This window comes from Lagenorhynchus albirostris, chromosome 14, assembly GCF_949774975.1.
Source record: "Lagenorhynchus albirostris chromosome 14, mLagAlb1.1, whole genome shotgun sequence".
Lineage (NCBI taxonomy): Eukaryota > Metazoa > Chordata > Mammalia > Artiodactyla > Delphinidae > Lagenorhynchus > Lagenorhynchus albirostris.
The window spans coordinates 85164425-85187469 of NC_083108.1; the positions used below are offsets into that span (position 1 = coordinate 85164425).

General features: G+C 46.5%; 1 protein-coding gene across 2 annotated transcripts in view; it reads right to left on the reverse strand.

The window, feature by feature from the left end:
• The window catches only part of SLC15A4 (solute carrier family 15 member 4), a 120593-nt gene that overhangs the window by 30568 nt on the left and 66980 nt on the right, over positions 1–23045 (reverse strand). Inside the window, exon 8 of one of the 2 annotated variants that reach the window (XM_060170315.1) lies at positions 264–381. The exons of the other annotated variant lie outside the window; for it this stretch is intronic. Within the exon in view, the coding sequence (XP_060026298.1) occupies positions 296–381 (86 nt within the window). The 3' untranslated portion in view covers positions 264–295. Of the gene's footprint in view, positions 1–263; positions 382–23045 lie in introns of those variants that run through there. 2 annotated transcript variants of the gene reach the window in all.

Sequence of the window (23045 nt, forward strand, 5' to 3'; positions counted from 1 at the left end):
AAACCGTCTGCTGGTCTAGAAGGAAAACTATACACTGTCGGCTTGTTTGCCTCTTGGTTTCTGGGCTGATCCACAGTCATTCCTAACAAGGGAAACTTCCGGTCACCCATCCACTGTCATCTCCATCAGCAGTTCTCAGATGTGAGCATGCTCGGGGTCACCAGGAGAAAATGTGCATCCTGACGTGTTCCAGGGTGATGCAGATGCTGTTTCCCCCCCTCCCCCCAGTGAACTTCCAATTCACATCGAAGGAGAAGGAGAGCCTGGACATTGAATGGAAAACTGTGTTGATCTCTCATCTGGGGTAAAGGTGTACTTTTATTCTGATTATTTTTGCATTTGTTGTTGTTTGAAGTTCCAGTGGGATTGTGGTTCTTTTGGCTGGTTGAGGGAAGAGAATTTGGGGGTTGAAGACAAGAGAGTGATGTTTTTAAATAAGTTTTATTTTTTTAATTTAGAAAATTATATAATTTTTTAACAACTTTATTGAAGTATAATTGCTTTACATTGTTGTGTTAGTTGATGCTGTATAACAAAGTGAATCAGTTATACATATACATATGTCCCCATATCTCCTCCCTCTTGCGTCTCCCTCCCACCCTCCCTATCTCACCCCTCTAGGTGGTCACAAAGCACCGAGCTGATCTCCCTGTGCTATGCGGCTGCTTCCCACTAGCTGTCTGTTTTACATTTGGTAGTGTATATATGTCCATGCCACTCTCTCACTTCGTCCCAGCTTACCCTTCCCCCTCCCCGTGTCCTCAAGTCCGTTCTCTACATTTGAGTCTTTATTCGTGTCCTGCCCCTGGGTTCTTCAGAACTTTTTTTTTTTAGATTCCATATATATGTGTTAGCATACGGTATTTGTTTTTCTCTTTCTTACTTCACTCTGTATGACAGACTCTAGGTCCATCCACCTCACTACAAATAACTCAGTTTTGTTCCTTTTTATGGCTAATATTCCATTGTATACATGTGCCACATCTTCTTTATCCATTCATCTGTCAGTGGACACTTAGGTTGCTTCCATGTCCTGGCTATTGTAAATAGAGCTGCAATGAACATTGTGGTACATGACTCTTTTTGAATTATGGTTTTCTCAGGGTATATGCCCAGTAGTGGGACTGCTGGATTGTATGGTAGTTCTATTTTTAGTTTTTTGAGAAACCTCCCTACTAATAACAGCCTTATTGAGACATAATTCACGTAACATAAAATGGACCCATTTAGAGTGTACGATTCAATGGTTGAGAGTGGTGCATCACATCAATTTTAGAAAATTTTCATCATCCCAAGAAGAGACTCCATACTCATCAGATTCGCTCCCCATTTTCCCACCCCCTCACCAGATTCCCAGCCCCAGGCAACCACTGATCTACTCTCTGTCTGCATGGATTTGCCTGGGGGTGGTGTGGGGCTAGTATCTGTATCATTATGGGAGAGTCTGTGAGAAGCCGATGGGGTTCATATATATTGTCACTGTTTTTTGGGGTTTTGGTTTTGGCCGCGACGCATGACCTTGTGGGATCCCAGTTCCCCAACCAGGGATTGAATCCGGACCCTCAGCAGTGAAAGCACGGAGTCCTAACTACTGGACCGCCAGGGAAGTCCCTGTGAGTGTTTCTTGTTTGTTTTTGTTTGTTTGTGTTTGTTTTTGTTTTGCGGTACGCGGGCCTCTCACTGTTGTGGCCTCTTGCGGAGCGCAGGCTCAGCGGCACGCGGGATCCTCCCGGACCGGGGCACGAACCCGCGTCCCCTGCATCGGCAGGCGGACTCTCAACCACTGCGCCACCAGGGAAGCCCCCTGTGATTGTTTCTTAATCGAGGCACCAGGGGAGCTCTGTTCTCCCACAGCATGGCTGCACGTGTGGCGTAAAACAGCCTGCAGTACCTTCTTTTCTGTAGAAACCACGTCCACGCCTAAAGCAAGCTCCCTGCCTAGCCAGCTCAGGTATTGCTTTACAAGAATCAAGCTTCAGATCAAGAGAAAGAGGACTGTGGTTGAATCTAATGCTGGTTGCTTCATTTCTGCCCCAAGTTAAACTCTAAAAAAGGCCAGCTGGCGTTGGGCAGATACCTCCGCGGTGCACTGGGGTCAGCCGAGCTACCCCGGTTCTGAGAGCCTGAGACAGTGAGGCTGTTTGACAACCGCCTCCTTCAGGGAGCACACGCCACGGTGTCGGCAGAGCTAAGAGGCCGTGTTGGGGGGACCAGTGGGTCCCATTTCCCCGGGACTGTCCTGCTTTTAAAACTGGAATCCTCTCAGGAGAAACAGGCTGCTTGGCCACCTGGTAGACATAAGTGACTCCAACTATCATTAAAAACTTTCCGTTGGTCACTTCAGGCGATCAGGGCCTCATGGTGTCAAAATGTCTCTTTTATTGTAAATGGAAGACTCAAATACGACCTCGCCTAGGGAGGGACACGGCTCCAGTATTGCCAGACCCTGAAAAAAACTGGGAGGTTCCTCAAGGACGTCTGCTCTCCTTCCTGCGTCAGCGCTGCCCTTCCCGCCAAGCCCACCTACCCTTGGGATGTGAACGTGGGACCCCACTGAATGAGTCTGTAGGTGTCTGACCTCTGACTCCCTAGGATGGGTGTCGGCTCCATGCTGCAAGTAAGGTCCCAAGGGAGATGAGTGTGCACCATTTTAAATAAGGTGCTGCCTTTTTACGGTGAGGTGAGCCTCTCAGACTGCCAGGTGGACAAAACAATATCTTTGCAGATAGACAGTCTGCAGTTCTTCCTTCCTGCTAAAATGATCAAGTAGAACAAGGGTAGCTTGGCTGTTGGACGCTGGTCCCCTGATTCATGTCACATGCACTTATTGAGCACCTGCTGTGTGCCTGGTTTGGGGAACACACAAAGAATGGAGTAATTAACAAGACCTCAAGGTGCGGCCAGTCAGAGGGTGGAAGCAAAGAAGGGGGCAGTTAAGCACAGGACGGCGGGGGGATCGGGGGGGGGTGGGCAGTGCCTTCACCCCCCGTTGCCCTATGTTCTCACCAGCTCGTCCACGCTCACCTGTAGACTCCAGCCAGACTGATGGCCTCTCAGAACACAAGGCTCTGAAGAAACAAATTGTCCTTTCTCGTAAGTGAGTAGATCTTGACTAATATTACAGTTGACCCTGCACAACGTGGGGGTTAGGGCCCCGACCCTCCCTGCACTGGAAAATCCAAGTAGACCTTCCAGTCCACCCTTCTTATCCGTGATTCCCAATCAGTGGATTCAACCAACCCTGGATCTTGCAAGACTGTAGTATTTACCTTGGAAAAAATCTGCGTATAAGTGGACCCTTGCAGTTCAAACACATGTTGTTGAAGGGTCAACTGTAATATTTATTAGCATTAATCTTTATTGTGATCAACAATAGTGTATTAACATTATTTGAATAATATTAACAATAACTACGAGAATAGTAATAATGAGACTCCATTGAACAAGTCTGGGTCAGACTGAGTATTAAACATCCTTAGTGTGTGTTGTTATTCACTCACAACAACCGTCTGAGGCATGTGTGTTTCCCCCCATATCAGAGGTGAGGAAACAGGCTCAGAGCATCCTTCTCAAGGTCAAGACTAGGAACTAGCAGAGCCACACTCAAACCCGTGACCGTATCTCCAAAAACTGTGGTCTTATTACACGAATACAAGCTTCACATATATTTTCTTGTGTTAAAAATGTAATCAAACTGACTGAAAAAAAGCAATTCAGGCTCATGACACAAAATCTAGAAAAGTAGAAGAAATAAAGAAAAATAATGCCTCTGGTTCCTCCTCGCAGAAATAAAAATTAATAACTCATCTTACACACGCTTCAGTTTTTTTTCAAATGGTGGACATAATTTTGCACGGTCCTATTCATATTTTGAAAGTATACTGTTATAGACGTGACTTTTAAATTATTTTTCCACTTTTAAAAGTAGCCCAAGAGCATTGTAAACAGTTTATAAAAATGACCGAATTCACCCCCGTTGGAGCTTTGGTGACGTCCTTCTAGGTTTTTGCCCTCCGATGTCTTTTTTTCTTCCGCGGTTGAGATCAAAGTGCAAAAATTGCTTTTTAAGTATAATTAACAGGGAAAGTTACGCAGCCTTCAATCGGAGGTGATAGGGCTCCCATGTGCATGGGACAGACGGTGGGCTGCATGAGGGGACCCCTCGGGGCAGGGGGAAACTGGGCACTAAAATCCAGCCCAATCTTTGCTTGTCAATATACCTGCACCTGGAGGAGAAGCTTACGGCTCTCCTTTGAACAAGAATACCATCTGCTTGCCAAGCGGGCAGCCTGGGCTGCACTTTGCAAGTGGAGGCTACAGTTTACATCTTGCCCTTAACGGCAAACGGAGCCCTGGAAGATGAGGTGAAAGGAATCAAGGTGATGGCCAGCCTGCTTCAGTGAGTAGCCTGCCTTCTATGACGGTGATGAAGGAGTCGCTCATACAGACGAACTGTTCCATGGCTAATAATGACACAAGCGGCCTAAAGGCCACAGAACAGCTGTTTCAGGGCACTGGAGAGCACCTGCAGTTGAGACAGGCTGGGGCCTGGGAGCCAGGGCCTCTTGCTGCAGGGCTTGCACCTGGACACACGTCTCCTCCAGTAACAGAATACAAAGAAACTATAAGGGACTAAAGATAACTGCGTGCATGAGCAGTTGGGGCAAATTATGGACAAGATACAAAAAGACCAAAAAAAAAAAAAACCCAACTGCCCCTTCTGAAGAGCTGGGAGCAAAAACAGGGTGTCAGGAGCCAACGCAGGGCCGCGCAGGCCCCCTGCACTCAGCACCACCAAAGCGGGGGCAGACCACCTGAGCCACGCCTCCAGCCCCACCCCTGGACACACCCCTCCCCTCACCCCATGTAATGAGCCAGCTGCCCCCGCCCTCGGGGAGTGAGCGAGCAAGGGAAGCTGTCACTGGTTCCCGCTCCCCCCGCTGCAGCAGGGGCCCCAGTAAAGCCTGGCCTGAATTTCTTGTCTGGCCTCTGATCAATTTCTATTGATTAAGGAGGCCAAGATCCCTGGTCGGTACCACGGTGATGGAGACCGGAGGGCAAAGATCCCGGGAGCGGGGCCGGGCACAGAGGTGAGCCCACATTGGCCACCAAGCTCTCTCCTTGGGGTGTTGTCCACGCACACTGTATTGCTCAGAGGCTGAACCAAACGTGACAGCCCAGAGCTTGCAATAGGCTTACCGGGCTGGATGGACAAATACTCTGTCCAGGACACTGGAGGCAACAGGGAACTGAGGGTCTGAAATTCCTGAAATAAGAGATTTGCAGGGAAGTGAGTCCAGTAAACAATTTCCTCTTCAGGAAATTTCCAGCTTCTCAGCTGGACGGGAAGCTAAGAAAGCGAGACAGGGAGGTGTTAAAGGCGAAGCTGTTATGTGGGTGACCTCCTAGGACTCTTTGGTTCAGGGCCACCCCGGGAGGATGTAAATTCCCAGGCACTCCCTGGCGTCTGTGCAAGGCAGCAAAGTGGGATTTGGTAAGAAGAAGCCTCAGGTGCTGGATCTCGGAAAGGAAAGCAGGTGAGATCGGGCACACGCGGGATGGTGCCCAGAGACAGGGATCCAGGCACTCTCCATTGTATTAATCAAATCTTCACACAGACCTTTGCAAAAGTTTCAACTATGGCGGAAGAGTGGTAGCTGGGGCAGGGACAGCTCTGATGCGACACTCAAGGTGGCCAGGGAGGTCAGAGCAGGCCACTCTGAGGACATGTGGCCTGAAGCATGGGATTCCCTAGAGGCGTTAGGATGTGATCTAGATAAAACACCAACAGAGGGAAGCACAGGTGCAAAGACCCTGCACAGGGAGGTGAGCGCACGGCAAGGACCAGCCACTGAAAAACATGTGGCTGGAGAGATTGCTTTCCCAGCAGCACGGAAACGGGTTCATGCATATAAAAATTCACTCTCTCGGGCTTCCCTGGTGGCGCAGTGGTTGAGAGTCTGCCTGCCGATGCAGGGGACACGGGTTCGTGCCCCGGTCCGGGAAGATCCCACACGCCGCAGAGTGGCTGGGCCTGTGAGCCATGGCCGCTGAGCCTGCGCGTCCGGAGCCTGTGCTCCGCAACGGGAGAGGCCACAACAGTGAGAGGCCCGCGTACCGCAAAAAAAAAAAAAAAAAAAAATTCACTCTCTCTTCCCTCACAACTGTGGAGGACACAGCTCTACTGGGGACAGAGGCCAGAGGCCCAGATAATATATTGGCTTTTAAAATGCACATGTTTTCCAAGTTCTTTATTCAAACCTTTGGCCAAATAATAATGTTTTGGATTGCTCTCTGCATCTCAAAATTTCCACCTGGAAGAAGCTAAAATTGGGTGGTTTTCCTAAGTAAGTTCTTCTAAACACCAAACAAATAAACAGAAAGAAACCCCAAGGGCTGTGACAGTCAGCTCCTGCCGTAGGAGTTCTCTGAGGTGGAGATGCTCACTTCAACGTTTGGATCTGCAAATGAACTTACTTACAAAACAAACAGACTTACAAACATAGAAGACAAACATATGGTTATCAAAGGGGAAAGGGGGGGAGGGATAAATTAGGAGTATGGGTTTAACAGATACACACTACTCTATATAAAATAGATAACCGGGACTTCCCTGGTGATGCAGTAGATAAGACTCTGGGCTCCTATGCAGGGAGCCCAGGTTTGATCCCTTGGTCAGGGAACTAGATCCCACATGCATGCCACAACTAAGAGTTTGCATGCCACATCTAAGGAGTCCGGGTGCCACAACTGGCAAGCCACAAGTAAGGAACCTGCCTGCCTCAACTGAGACCCGACACAACCAAATAAATAAATTAATACATACTTTTTAAAAATAGATAACCAACAAGAATTTACCGTGTAGCACAGGGAACTACATTCAGTATCTTGTAATAACCTATAGTGGAAAACAATCTGGAAAAGAATATATGTGTGTGTTTATATATATATCGGAATCACTTTGCTGTACACCTGAAACTAACACAATATTGTAAATCAACAATAGCTCAATAAATAAATAAATAAATTTGGATCAAGACTTTACAGAGTAGAACTAGGAGAAGAGGAAAGTCAGGTCATCCTGTTACCATTCTCTTTGAGACAGAACATTAGGTAATGTTTCAAAGAATGAAGCAAATTGTGGCTTTGTTTTTCAATTTATATTCTACCGACCAAAATGTTCTGTCCAAAAAGCCCTTTTTTTCCTCTGTCAAAGAGGGCATTTGGGTGGAAAGAAATTACCAGACTGTGAAATTTCATTGATTTAAAAACCTGAGGTTAACTTCGGGGTCCAGATTTACATTTTCTCTCATTTATGTTGTCCTCTAAGTAAAGGGTGGGTTTGGAAGAGCCAGGCCGTGTTGAACGGTGAGATCTCAGGATGCTGTGACTTTCAGAGCTGCCTTCAGCCGTGGAAAGAGAGAGTCATTACATGAAATGACTAGATATAGTCAGGAAAACCGGGGCACAGACAGGATGAAATTCATTCATCTGTCCGTTCAATAAATACTGAGAACTTTCTATGAATAAGACACTCGTCTATGTAGTTGGAACAGTAGACAAGTAGACGAGAGGAATATACTTGGAAAGTATATTCTTAGAGGGAAAATAGATAAACGTGAGATAAATCAATGAGATGCTATCAGACTGTGAAAACACGGTGCTATGAAGGAAATAAACAGAGCCGTGAGGAGTCACTGGACGCCATGCGTGGAAGGGCACTACTTTCCATAGGGTAGGTGTGAGACAACATTTAAGCGGAGAATTTAGGAATAAACCCAGCTATCCCTGGGTAACAGGGTTCCAGACAAAGAGAACAGTAGGTGCAAAAGCCTGAAGCAAGAATAAGCGGATGGCTGTATTAGAGAACTAGAAAAATGCCAGCATGGCTGCAAGGCAGAGGTTGCAGGATGAAGTGGTGGAGGATGATGCCAGCCCAGAATGGCATAGGAAAGGGAGCGGGCAACGTGGAGGCCTCTGGAGGCTTCTGAACAGGAGAGTGAACGTCCCTGAATCGTGCTGAAGAGATTGGTAGCATCATTGTGAGAGGAGAGCTTTGGGGAGAGCATCCCATCCGGATGGGGCTCATTCCACCCTGTGCTGCCTTCCTTCTTTTCTCCTCTCACTTCCCCAGGTCCATTTCGGTGCCTCCTTGGAAGGAGCTATTGCAAAATTAATCACTCGCTCCCACATCCTTGTCCCAGATTTTGCATCCGGAGGAACTCAATCTGAGATGTAAGACCAGCAGGATTTGCTAATAGGTCACATCTAGGGTTGAGGAAAAGGAACGATTCTGGGATTTGTACTTGTGCAATTGGCAGATAGTCTATCCATTTACTAAGATGATGATTGAAAAATTAAAAAAAAAAAACTCCAACAAATGACATCTGTAGAAATTCCGTGGAGGTTTGAAGCCCAATCGTAGCAGAATGCTGGTTCTGTGTGGGATCAGGATCGCAGTATCAGGGCTGTGAAGCCAGCGTAAAGCAGCCGTCAGCCCTCTTCAACGTGTCGGTGTTTCTGCTGTGTGTTTTGCCTGTTTTTCTGGTTTTTTTTTTGCTACGCGGGCCTCTCACTGTTGCGGCCTCTCCCGTTGCGGAGCACAGGCTCCGGACGCACAGGCTCAGCGGCCATGGCTCACGGGCCCAGCCGCTCCGCGGCACGTGGGATCTTCCCGGACCGGGGCACGAACCCGTGTCCCCTGCATCGGAGGCGGACTCTCAACCACTGCGCCACCAGGGAAGCCCTTGTCTGGTGTTTGAATAAGTAGTATTCTTCTCTCTCCACCTCCCCTTGGATCTTTTTACCCGGTATAAATGAAGCGCCTTATCCCAGTGGAGTCCACAATCAGTTTCACACCCAGGAAAACAAACACAAATTGCTGCAGACCCTGCAGTTACATAAAAATTTTAGGACTAGGATGACTGGGATGCAAAGCAGTGTTTCAACACCTACGAGGCATTTTCCAATGAAGGAAGATCAATTACATGAAAAAGAAAATTGTAAGGGGGCTTCCCTGGTGGCGCAGTGGTTAAGAATCCGCCTGCCAACGCAGGGGACACGGGTTCGAGCCCTGGTCCGGGAAGATCCCACATGCCGTGGAGCAACTAAGCCCGTGCACCACAGCTACTGAGGCTGTGCCCTAGAGCCCGTGAGCCACAACTACTGAAGCCCGTGCGCCACTACTATTGAAGCCCACACACTCTAGGGCCTGTGCTCTGCAACCAGAGAAGCCACCGCAATGATAAGCCTGCACACCGCAACAAAGAGTAGCCCCTGCTCACCGCAACTAGAGAAAGCCCACGTGCAGCAACGAAGACCGAATGCAGCCAAAAAAAAGAAAACAAGTTAAAAAAAAAAGTTGTAATCACCCAGAGTCAAAGTTCAGAAGTAGCAAATGAGATGATGTTCCTCGTTTCTACCCTAAATCACTCTTCCCTGTTTGTATCAAGGACACTCGTGGCCTCGGGTGGACATGGAAAGTTCTAGAATCTTCTGCTTCTTAATAACTGATTTAAATAATAAATAAACGACTTTATATAGTAAAAGCAAATGGGCTTCCAATTTAAACAACCTCAAGATACAAAAATTTATTTCTGGTGGAATGGCTTTTAGGCCACAAACTCAGGTCTGTAAAGTAATATCATTTTCTCGTTTATTTTCTGTAACTGAAATTAATTTTTCTCATGAAGTCTTTTACCTTTAGGGACAAGAGTTTAATTTCAAGCAATTCGGATTCTCCTCCTTGCTCCCCAAGGATGCATCTAAGTTCCAATAGGCTGAAGTAGTGCCATGAAATTATCCTGGGAGTGGGGCATGGGGACCATATCTAGTAGGGCCCCCTGTCCATGCAGGGGTCATTCCAACACAACCTTCCTCTGGGTCCAGCTCACGTTCAACTTACTCCCAAACTGCTCTAGAATTCCCCAGGATCATTCTAGGGCCCCTACTCCTTACCAGGTCTGAGGAAAACCTAGTGGGGCTATGAAGACCACTCCCCACTTCCACGCCACTCGTGCATGCATCAAAATCCTTTGCAACAAACCACTTTGGGGGGTAAGGGAAGTCTTTGAGGTAGGTGTTTAGGTATGTCTGCCTTAACAGAAATTAAATGATGGTAGAAAAGCTAAGATGCGTGTCTCACAGACTTGAGTTGAAATATTGAAATCTGTATTTGCTACGTTTAATTTTTTAACATGGCATTAATCAGTCTCCTTCCTCAAAGCTTTGCTCTACAAAAGGACCCACCAGAAGAGTCTTTAAAGAGGAAACATACATGCCATGTTTCGATTTTGCCCTACACACAATATTCAGGAACGCCGCAGTATACAGAGCAAAGCACACAGAGTTAGAGCAGGCAGGTGGAAGCACAAGGTGGATTCTAGATAGCCAATGCACGTTGGCATGTTTACCCTTAGCTCAACGCTTAACATAGAGGATGCCTCAGGAGACCTGAATGAATGGGCAAAAGGCGAAATGAGAACCAGTCTAGGTAAGCCGTTGGCCCCCGATTAATGTTTTTGTCGAACATTTGTGGGAGTCTGATACAATACGTCCCTTCTTCTCGCACATGGTGGTCAAGGCAAAGAGTCAGGAATCAGACAGACCTGGTGCAAATCTGATTCTGCCACTTGCACGGGTTAGAATGTACAACTCAATCCTGAAAGAAATCATTGTCTTGCACAAACTTGTAAATGCCACCATTATGTTTGATTTGTAATCTCAGTTGGGTATGGCCCAAATTAACCTTCCTTGTTATTTTTAAGGAAGACATACTGATGTCTCAGGTATAATGATGATGGTGATGATGATGATGATAACAATAATAATAATAACAACTTCTGGGAGTCTGAATAATGGCTCCCCAAAGATGCTGACATCCGAATTCTTAGAAGCTGTGAAAACTTCAACTTACTTGACAAAAGGGACTTTGCAAATGTGATCTGGAGATGGAATGGAAACAGGAGGGAAGGGGGCGGGGCACAACCTTTAAAAGAATGATCTAGCCATAGGACATAACATAGACTGGTTAGAACCAGCGAGGTCCAAGACGGGAGAAGATTCGACTTCCGGTGGACCTGGAGCCTCATTATACGCTCATTGTAATGCGTCAGCATCTATATGACACACCCACCAGCGCCATGACGGTTCTGAGGCCGACCATAAAAGGCCAGAAAGTGGGCGGCGGCTAAAGTCTTGGGAATCCCCACCCGTTCCCCGAAATACTTGGAATAATCCTCCACTCATTGGCCTATGAAACTACCCAGCCCATAAAAACTAACCACTCCGTATTGTGCAACCTCTCGCCTTCGGAGATGGCCCACACTCTGTGTTTCTCCCAAGGCCGTTCTTGCCTTTTGAGACAGACTGCGTTCTGTCTGTGGAATGTGTACCTCTCTAAATAAACCCACTTCTTACCTATCACTTTGTCTCTCACTGAATTCTTTCTGCCATAAGACTTAAAGAACCTGAGCTTCATTAAATCCTGAGACCAGGTGTATGATCTCAATTAAAAGACTGTGGGTTCGAGTCCCAATCTGAGTTTGCACGGTTTTAGAAAGTACTACCCAGGATTATCCAAGTGGGTTCAATGTCATTGCAAGGGTGCTTCTAAGGGAAAGAGGGAGACGGGAGGGATACAGAGAAAAGGATGTGACAGGGAAGCAGAGGTCAGAGCAATGCAAACAAAAGGTCGTGAGCTAAGGAATGCAAGGCTTCCTCTAGAAGGCAAAAGAAGCAAGAAAACGATTCTCCCCTGCAGTTTCCAGAAGGAACACAGCCCTGCCTACACCTTGACGTGAGGACTTCTGAGCTCCCAAAATACAAAGAACAAAACCAAAACGTTTGCGTTGTTTTAAGCCACAAAGTGTGTCACTTGTTACAGCAGCAAGAGGAAACTCATACGTTGCCTCGTAGGGTTGTTATGAAGATTCGATGCTAATAGAACAAAGAACATTGAAAACTGTGTATGTATTGGGTCTGTTCCAAGTGCTTTAAAAATATTAACTCATTTATTCCCTACCACAAACCTATGGGGTAAGAGCATTACTAGTGCCACCCTTTTGCATATGACAAAAGTGAATCACCAAGAGGCCCAGCTGTTTCGCGAGAGTCATCTGTCTGTTTAGGGGGTAAAGTCAGCACCGGAACTGGGCATCCTGGATCCAGTGCCAAGCCCCTAACCACTGCTCCGCACTGCCCCTCACGCAGAATAGCATGCAAGCCAGCTACTTAGCACCGCGTGCCTGATGCGTATTAAATAAATGTGAGCTATTCGTGAGTTTGATCTGATGTCTCTGAAACACTGTAAAAACCAGGTGTGCCACTCGAGCTCCCTGGCAGCGCACCTGGCAACAGCCCCAGCTGTTAGGATCATTGAGCCCATTGTTTGGGAAAGATCTTAAGCTCCATTTCAATTCTGAAATAAAAGGTCAGAACCAAAGAGTCAGCCACAGAGAGGCTACCGGTGCGAGTCTCCACGTAATTGCAAACCTGCCCTGTGGGCCCCCCCCATCTTCCCTCCCTCCCCTAATCTGACACCCTGCGTCATGTTCTTGAATCTGTTTTCTCTCTTTGGTTAATTAAAGACAAGCAGATTGTAGGAAGAGTCCTGCTGCTTCTTGAGCGACCAATGAGATGACCACTCCTCTTAGCCAACAAACAACACTCCTGCCCCCCAGGGCTGCTGAGGACCCCAGGCTGCTCTGGCCAGGTGGGCAGGTACTGGGCCACCAGATGGTGAGGGAGTGAGAAAAGGACCGGAGAAGCTGAGGGCTCTGTTTTCTAGACTGCTCCCTCTGTCTGTGTGTCTGAGACAATTCTGTGTGTCCAGAGTTTGGGCAGACCACATATATGCTACTTTGCCAATCATGCCTTATTATCACATACATGATAATAACACAGATCCACCTGTTCTTGCTTCCTGCTCCAACATGCTAAGGACGGACTGTTGGGAAAGTACAGACGCTGGATTGGAGAAGTTATGACTGTCCCAATGGCATGGAGAGGACGTGGAATTCTAACCATAGATCAAGGAGAGGGTTGTGGCGGGGGGACCCGGTACAGCTCAAAAGTCTGACGCCCCTGGATTTAAAGCCTGGATCAGTCATTTCCTAATTCAGGGGGACCCTTGGCAAGGGAGACAGAGATTCTGTCCTTATTCCCTCTTGGGTATCCTGTGCTTTGCACATAGCAGTTTCTCAGTAAATATGTTGCCTGTATGAATAGATAAGAGACATTTCACGGTGCTCTTAGACCAGCACTGTCTATTAAAAACAAAATGTAAGCCATATATGTAAGTTAAAATTTTCTGGAAGCCACATTTTAAAAAGTAAAAGAAAAAATTAATTTAAATATTTTATTTAAGCCAATTTACCTAAATTATTATCCTTTTGACATGTAATCAAATAAAAATTTGTCAATGGATATTTTGTATTTTTGGAGCAAATCTCCCAAATCCAGGCAATCCTGTGTAAATACAGGAAATCCCTAGTAAAATCCTGAGAGCACATCTCAGTTTGGACTCACCACATGCAACGTGCTCAGTAGGATTTGAAGGGGTTCGGAGTATGCCACTCCAATCATTTTGAGGTGAAGATAATTAAAAAGAAGCAAAACTCTCTGCCCTCTCCCTCTCTACCAGGAAGGGCGGGAAGATTCTGAATCACGGGACACAACTCTAGATAGAGTCTTATCAGCCCAGAGACAGCACCAGGGAAATCTACATAACAAACCTTACTAACTAGCCCTTTTCTCCCATGAATTTCCTCTATATATTCACCTTCAAACAACGTGCCACCTTTGGAAGCTCAAAGTCCCTTTCCTTTGTCTTGTCACTTCTATACAAAATGACTGTGCTTTTATTAAGATGCTTTAGTAGCCCAAGTTCTAACCACCCTTTTGAATTACTCGTCACTGAGTTCTTCCCTGCGTATGTGCAACGCGCACGTGAATAAACTTCTGTTTGTTTTTCTCTTATTACTCTTCCTTCTCTTGGTCTAGTTCGCAAGGCTCCCGCCAAAGAACCGAGGCATCTGCCGTCACATCCCGTTTGCTCCTGACCCCAGTCTGTGCACACAGGTCTGAATTTTTAAGCGTGCCCACAGCATGAGGGCTTTTTGTCCGATTCAACCTGTGCCTGCATTTCTAAAGAGCTGACTTTATGACTTCCAAAGGGGAGCCTCTGTAGCTTGGTGATTTCTCCTCACTTGGAGCAATTTAATGAAAAATGTAGAAATTCCTAATGCAACCGCGAGAATAGATCAGAGAAGATAAAGGAGAACGGTAGCCCAAAGGTCTCTTTTCTCATTAGCCAAGCATATTCTGCAGGTTTAGAGAAGGCATTCTCTCCTATTTGGTCTCGACTAGTTTATCTCCCTTCCCAGTTGAATAAAGTAACTCGTCTTACTTACTTATTATTACTTTTCGTTGAGCGGAAGAGAGAAGGGGGAATGCCAGGCCATTCAGACTTGGGGAGCAGAGAAAGAAGGATGGTACTTAACGAGAACTCAGGGATGCCCAAGAATTTCTCTCCCAGCCATCTCTTCCCTGCTTCCTTGCTGTTTTCATTTGTTGACCAGTTACTAACTGGCAAAAGAAGACACATAAAAAATCAATAAACATCTCAGAAATGGTCAAATGATTGCAAACGAAAGCGGTCTATCATCTGTCCTCTTCCAAATTGGCAATGATTGGTGTTGTAATTGTTTTACTGAAGTCACTCCAAATAGAGGGGGTTGTGGAGAGAGAGGAATGTCACCAAACAGGATGGTGGGTGTTTAAATGTTATAAAATATCTGGAGAGCAACTGGCCAGTTTTTAAAATGTGGATAAGCTGTTCCCAAACATGGATCGACTGCCAAAGGGAAGCAGACATACAAAGAAAAGCAAAGGCTCGGGCTTCCCTGGTGGCGCAGTGGTTGAGAGTCCGCCTGCCAATGCAGGGGACACAGGTTCGAGCCCCGGTCCGGGAAGATCCCACATGCCACGGAGCAACTAAGCCTGTGCGCCACAACTACTGAGCCTGCGCTCTAGAGCCCATGAGCCATAACTACTGAGTCCACGTGCCACAACTACTGAAGCCCGCACGCCCAGAGCCCATGCTCTGCAACAAGAGAAGCCACCGCAATGAGAAGCCCGCATCTGCTCACGGCAACTAGAGAGAGCCCGCACGCAGCAACTAAGACCCAACGCAGCCAAAAATAAATAAATAAATAAATTTATAAAAAAAAAAAGAAAGAAGGGCTTCCCTGGTGGCGCAGTGGTTGAGAGTCCGCCTGCCGATGCAGGGGACACGGGTTCGTCCCCCGGTCCGGGAAGATCCCACATGCCGCGGAGCGGCTGGGCCCGTGAGCCATGGCCGCTGAGCCTGCGCGTCCGGAGCCTGTGCTCTGCAACGGGAGAGGCCGCAACAGTGAGAGGCCCGCTTACCGCAAAAAAAAAAAAAAAGCAAAGACTAATAAAAGTAAGCAGATGAATTGACCAGATTGGAAACCAAGATAATTCAGAGAACAGAAGAGAGCTTAAAAAAATCCTAATTATCATTTTCAAATCAACTACCCAGAAAACAAGAATGTGATAAAGAAGCAATCAGGGAACAACAACCAGAAAAGTGCTCTTGGAAATTTAAAAGAAGATTTACTGAAACTAAACTGAAAATTAAGTTGGATGGCTGGAAGAAGAACTGGAGGAATTTTCCCAGAATATACAGCAAGGCAGTAGCTATGAAGAGCTCAAGAGACACTAGACCTAGTGGAAGGGAGAAAAATATCAAAGAAATAATAAAAATTTCCAGAGAGGTAGAAAGACATGAATCTTAGAATAAGAGAATTTGTCTCATGGAAACACAACACGTTTTTAAAACACCCACATCTAACACATTCTCATGAGATTTAAGAACTTTCAAGATAAAGAGAATATACTAAGAGCTCCAAGAGAGAAAGAATTCACTTATAAAGGAATTCAGAATCAAGCTTGCATCAAACTTATCATGAATGGTGCTCAGTGCTACAAAAATGTGGAATAATTCTTTCAAAGTCTAAGTAAATATATATAAAATAGATAACCAACAAGGACCTACTGTATAGCACAGGGAACTATACTCAATGTCTTGTAATAACCTATAATGGAAAAGAATCTGAAAAAGAATAAATATATATGTATCTATAACTGAATCACTTTGCTGTACACTTGAAACTAACACAGAGAATTCCCTGGTGGTCCAGTGTTTAGGACTCGGCACTGTCACTGCCAGGGGCCTGAGTCTGATCCCTGGTTGGGAAACTGACATCCCGCAAGCCATGCCACATGGCCAAAAACAAAGAGAAACTAACGCAACATTGTAAATCAATTGTATTTCAATAAAACTTTTTTTTTAAGTCCAAGTAAAAATCTCTTTGAACCTAGGTAGTTAAGCCTTGCCAAACTATCATGTAAGAGTGAGGACAGAGTAAGTTCATTTTCAGATATGCAAAGACTCCCAAACCGAGCACATTATTGAAGATGTAAGTTGTGGATGAAAATGAGGGTGAAAAGCCCAAAGATGTGGGACCCAAGAAATGGGAGAACCAATCAGGGCGTCCACTGGAAAGAAAACTGCAGAATCTCTGCAGTAGCGGGAGGGAGCATTCATTCCAATTAAGCAAGAGGTCAGTGCCTCACTGGGGAATTTCTTCAAGAAGAAAAATGGAAGGATTTATTTCAGGAGATGGAATGAGGGGAAAACTGGAAGATCTTAGCAACAGGATGTACATGTACAGCTTTTTACATGTCAATCATAGCTCAGTAAAGTAGTGTTTAAAAAAAAAAAGGAGGACTTCCCTGGTGGCTCAGTGGTTAAGAATCCTCCTGCCAATGCAGGGGACACGGGTTCAAGCCCTGGTCCGGGAAGATCCCACATGCCGCGGAGCAGCTAAGCCCGTGCGCCACAACTACTGAGCCTGCGCTCTAGAGCCTGCATGCCACAACTACTGAGCCCACGTGCCACAACTACTGAGCCCACGTGCCACAACTACTGAAGCCCGCGCACCTAGAGCCCATGGTCTGCAACAAGAGAAGCTACCGCAATGAGAAGCCCACGCACTTCAACGAGGAGTAGCCCCGCTCGCTGCAGGTAGAGAAAGCCCGCGTGCAGCAGTGAAGACCCAACGCGGTGAAAAAAAAGAGAAAAAAAAAAAGGAAAACAGGTATTCACACAAAAACTTGTATATGAATGTTCATATCATCGCTATTTACAATAGCTAAAAGATGAAAGCAACCCAAATGTCCATCCACAGATCAATAGATGAACAAAATGTCCACACAATGGAATATTAAACAGCCATGAAAAGAAATCTGATTCTGATACATGCTACGACATGGATGAACCTTGAAACTATGATGTCAATTGAAAGAAGGCAGAGTCAAAAGGACTTACATTGTATGATTCCATTTATAGGAAGTCAAGAATAAGCAAAACCATAGAGACAGAAATTAAGTAGTTGTTGCTTGGGGCTGAGGAGAATGGGGACAAGAAAGCCAAAGGGTATGGGGTTTCGTTGGGGGGGGTGACGAAAATGTTCCAAAATTGATTGTGGTGACGGTTGCCCAACTCTGTGGATACAGTGAAAACCACTGAATTGTACACTTTAAAAAAAGAAGAAAAGCTGACTGACTCAGGGCACGTACTAGCTGAGTGGCCGTTAGCAAATTCCTCAATGACTTTTATCCTCAGTTTGCTCAGCTGTAAAATGGGAGGATGCCTGACTTCAATGTCACTGAGAAGATTTTTCTCATCTTGCGCAGGCAAAACACTTAGCCCAGCACCCAGTTCTTCTAAGTGACTCAGTGGAGAGCGATGTTGAAACGGAGCAGGACCCTATGATCCGTGCCCCTACCCCCATGTCCTCGGCCTGCCTTTTGTCTGTGGAAAAACTTTAGCCAAAGAATAAGTTTAATCAGAGAAGTGAGAAAATGCAGAAACAAAGGAAAACAGTCCAACAAGACTAAATTATAATAGTTTAGTCACTAAGCATAGTCAAGGACCTTTAGTTCCTCCTCAAGGGCTATAGATAATATTCTGAGCCATGTCCTGGGAGCTGTTTTGCAGATACTGAAACCCCCATCAGGTGGAAGATGTTAACTACGTGATGACCAGACTGTAGCCATGACATAAGCTGCCACAATTCTGAGAACTGGCCTCAAAGAAATGGAGACAAACCGACCCTGGACCTGATGATTAACTGTACCTAAAACAATCAAGATGACACTGGTCAGACCACTGATGACCAGTTTCAAGATGCCTGTCAGAGCTACCTGTGCTGGTTCTGCATGTAGCCCCCTCCCTCTGTCTATAAAAGTGCTTGCCCACCTATTGGGCTGGGGTGGGTCTGCCTTTGGACAGGCATCCGTCCTTCTCCCTGCCCCCCATCCAAAATAAAGCAAACTTTCCTTTCCACCGACCTGGCCTCTTTATTGGCTTTTGAGCAGCGAGTAGGACCCCACTTTCGGTTACAATGTTATTAGTAAAATTCCTAATTTCAACAACTACGAATCACTTGTTTGTTCTTTTTTCTTTATTGTGTTGAGACTAGATCAGAAGATGCGAAGGTGGGTCCCGGGAATATAGGCATGTCTATGGGCTGGGAATTTCCTTTGAGGATCCGTGTTCAGCAGATTCTACCATTTCGTCTTTGTTCCTGGGAAGAAAGACGGAAGGAGAGGTACCTCCCGCGGGACTTGTCAGACGCCGGTGCCCGGCTGGCTCAGGTTGACAAGTGGAGCGCGTGTCTGCTGTACTAGTTTCCACTTTGCTGGGAGCCTGCAAAGGGGAATGCACTGTTTGCTAATGTTTCAGTTTTCGCAAATGATCAAACTCGGCTCTCCCTCAAGAGCAGAAAAATCAACCTCAGTTCAGTGCACCCTTGGCCCAAATTGTCAACTCGGGGTCTTTTGATCCATCAGAAAGACCTTTTCCATCAGAAACGACGGTTTTCTGCTTCTCCCTTGTGAAGAGACCTATACCCTCTTGGGGAAACCGCTGATTTTTCCATCAGTAGCGCAGGCTGATGTTTTCCCCCTTTCTTTAGCTCTGCAAACGATTAATCCGGCAAGAGATGTGGTGGTCTTCTATGAGCTGACCACCTTCGACTGGACTGATAGCCCATGAATTTTGGCCACTGCCTCCCAGCCATGCTCACCACTGAATGAGTGTGACAGGCAGATACGATCATGTTCTAGGTCAAGGAGATCTGAGAAGACCATTTAAATGACCCAGCTGTGAGAAGAGGTCTCCAAAACCAGGGGACCAGACCATTAGCTTTAGCAGTGAGCAAACAGAAAGCCCAGCAGTACCCTCACACCTAGGCAAGGTAGGCCCCACACTGCACAGGTCCCCTGTCTGGCTTTCCTCTGCCTGTGTATTATTACAGACCTGGATCCCTCCCAGGGAAGGAGGCTATTATGGGATGAATTGTATCCTCCCCCAGATTCATATGTTGAAGCCCTAACCCCCAATCTCTCAGAATGTGTTTGTATTCAAAGATAGGACCTTTAAAGAGAAGATTGAGTTAAATGAGGCTCTTAGGTTGGGCCCTACTCCAACGTGACTGGTGTCCTTATAAGGAGAGACAATCTGGTCAAAGAGACACCAGGGGTGGGCACACACAGAGGGACGACGACATGAAGACCGGGCAAGAAGGAGGCTGTCTGCAAAGCAAGGAGAGAGGCCTCAGAGGAAACCAAACCTGTCAAGACCTTGATCTTGGACTTGCAGCCTCCAGAACTGTGAAGAGATTAACTTTTTTTTTTTTGGCCGCACGACGTGGCATGTGGGATCTTAGTTCTCCAACCAGGGATTGAACCCGTGCCCCCTGCAGTGGAAGCGTGGAAAAATCAACCTCAGTTCAGTGCACCCTTGGCCCAAACTATCAACTCCGGATATTCTGGTCAATCAAAAAGAGCTTTTCTATCAGAAACGACGGTTTTCTGCTTCTCCCTTGTGAAGAGAACTATACCCTCTCTGGGAAATTGCTGCTTTTCCCATCAAAGCAGCGTCCTAACCACTGGACCACCAGGGAATTCCCAAGAAATTGATTTTTGTGGTTTAACCCAGCCAGCCTTTGGTATTTTGTTATGGCAGCCTGAGGAAATTAATGCCAATGGGACATGCCCACTGGGAGTTTTGGGCTCCCCTCTGGACCATATTCCAGGTATATGGACCACAGGATCCCTTGCACAATGGCCCCAGGCCCACTTCCAGGCCAGCCAGGGCCTCTACTCGAGGCCAACCTCTGAAGGGAAGACCAGAAAGCCTGTGTGCCCAGCCCTGAGCCTGGGGGCCGCTGTCTGCAGAGGGTCTAAGGAAAGGTTGCTTCTGCAGGACAGGTGGCCATGTGTGTGCGGGTAAGTCTCTGTAAGTTTGGGAGAGGGATGTGGGAAGGAAGAGGTGGGGGAGGACCGTGGGCCAGGTGTCGGGGGCTGAATTTCCCTGTTCAGACATTTTCTGCACGTGACTATGAAGAATCTAAGGCTGTTCAATCAAGCCTGGCTCTCTGGGTTGTTCTGAAGCGTCAGAGCTGGGGGACGGCACACATTTCATTTAATGATTAGCCTGATCAGTAACTTTGAAACATTTATACATGGTATGTGGACCACCGTGAACGTTGCTTTGGGGCCCTACAAATGTTGGGGTCAGGCCAATAGCATCCAACCAACACGGGAGTTGAGTTGGGGACCCCCCGGCCTTGGGCAGCCACATTCTCAACCTTCTGATACTTAGGGAGGGTGAGTGGCGTGTGGATTCTCTCAAGCCGCCTTTTCCTTAAACAGAGAGTCAGCCCAACATACCCCTCTCTGGGGAGTTACAAGTGATACGTGCTGAAGTCATTTTTGAAAATACGAACCAGGGATGCTCATTCAGGAGCAGGGCACAAAAGCAGGATTTCAGTCAAGGAGGTGGGTCTCGTTGGAAAGAGCTGGCCTCTCCTGGGTGATTGTCTGAAGTCTGCGTTCATAGCCAAGTGGGGTTGCCATGGAAACCCTTTTTCAGGACCCTGGGCTGTATTCGGGTCCTTGTCACCCATGATGCCCAAATGTTTATTTGATGCAAAATTTTAATGTGTTCTAAGTATTCGGAGGCTGCTCCCTGCATAATTGCTGTCCATGTAAAAGGGCACAGTGTTCCCTGTGTTTCCAGTTCAAAGTGTAACTGTGCCTTTTTTCAGGAACAAGTTCAGCCACATGTTCAGAGACGTGGCCCCAAAACAGACGGTCAGAGTTCTTTTTCCTCTGCTTCTGGGTATTGTCCAGCTGGCCTCTGGAGTAAGGCCCTGGCTTCCGTGGGCTTTATTCAAGGTGGTCCTTCTGGGAGAAGGGAGGACAGATTATAAAATGAGGGGGGGTTTTCCCAGCAGACATATTTACTGCACATATGTCAGGGATCATACTGGAATCTGTTCAGTCCCCAGTGCTGGCTTCAGGATGGTTTCTGTAAGCATCATAGAAACCGAGAGAGGAAATAATGACTCTCCCTTGGAAGCACAAACTTGAGTGTAAATATTAAACTTTTGGTGAACTGGCAAAAATAAAGTGAATTCCCAGATCGTACAGAGCCTTCAGTCCATACCCCTGTGTGGGGGAAACCAGCTCTCAGAGGAGATCTATGAGCTTGAAAATGAAGCCAAATGTGGCTTTGGACCCGGGACAGCTCTGCCCAGGGTCAAGTCCAGGTATGTCTTCATTTGGATGGTGTTTAATGACACCAGTGCCTGATTCATTCATTATAATCTGAAAGAAACTTGACGATGCTACTAGCAGAGAGCTGGAAAATTGAGTGGAAGAGAACACACCTGAGAACAACAGAATTTCAAAATTTGAGGGTCAAACAAGATAAAAAAAAAAAGGAGACAAGGAGGGGAACAAAGAATGGGAAGTATGGCCTGATTTCTGTGGCAGGAAAGACTCTTTTGGTTTCGAGCAATAGGAAATCCAACACAAAATGGTTTAAGAGAGAAAAGGAGGGGTATGGCTAGATAAAATTAAAAGTCAGGTCTAGCTGAATCCAGGTACTCCAACTGTTGTCACTCTCTCGGGCTCTCAGTTCTGCCTTTCTCTGTGTTAACACCATGCCCAGGCAGGCAGAATGATGGCCACCAGGAGAGCCAGACTTGATGTTTCAACCTCTCAGTACCTCCAGTGAAAAGAACCATTCTTTCTGCTGACCATTCAGACAAAATACTCGGAACTGAATCCCTTTAGACCATTGTATTATGTATGTATTTATCAAGCCACCAATGTGTCCAAGACTGTTCAATGCTCTAGTTGCCTGGGTCAAATGCCTACCTCCAGAGCCAAGGAACACTCATAGACTAAATGTGGACTCAGTCCCCCGCACCCCCAGATTATATGGTTTTGTTAACAGAAGAAGAAGTAATAGATGCAGGGCTGGGAAAAGACAAGATGAAGACGGCCCAGCTTTAGCAAACAACTTAGCGCTCAGAGCATCAGTGCCCTACAGGGGCCACGACCTTGCTGACATGTGAACCCAGCACTGGTCATAAATGACTCCTTATGTGTTTGCTTCCTCTGCCCACCAGCACCTGGAGAACGGACACAATTTTGAACAACTGCATCTCATTCACTGCTGGCCCTGTACACTCCACACACAGGCATTAAGAAAATGCTTGTGTGTCTGGAGAGAGGATTCAGAAGTTGCTGAACAGAAGTGAACATATATTTTGTCATTTCTTCTTGCCTTAGCTAACATGTGCGTGGTTTCGATATCTTGTCTTTAAGAAAGTGGCAAATCCCTCTTGTCACTCTCCTTCTCTTCATCCCCACCACTCTGCTAGCCAAAGGTGCTAGAAAAAGATAACAAGATCTTGGATATGACATAAATACACGGGGTCTGGGGTGGATGGCTCTGAGATGTTGTTGGATCCGTCAAGTGGAAGTTCTGCACATCCTCGCTGGGGCAGCGCTGGAAAAGCTGATAGAGTTGCGTTCAGCCTTCACTGGAGCAGATAACAACCTCTCCAAACAGTTAAATCAATAGCAGCTCAAGGCTGGGT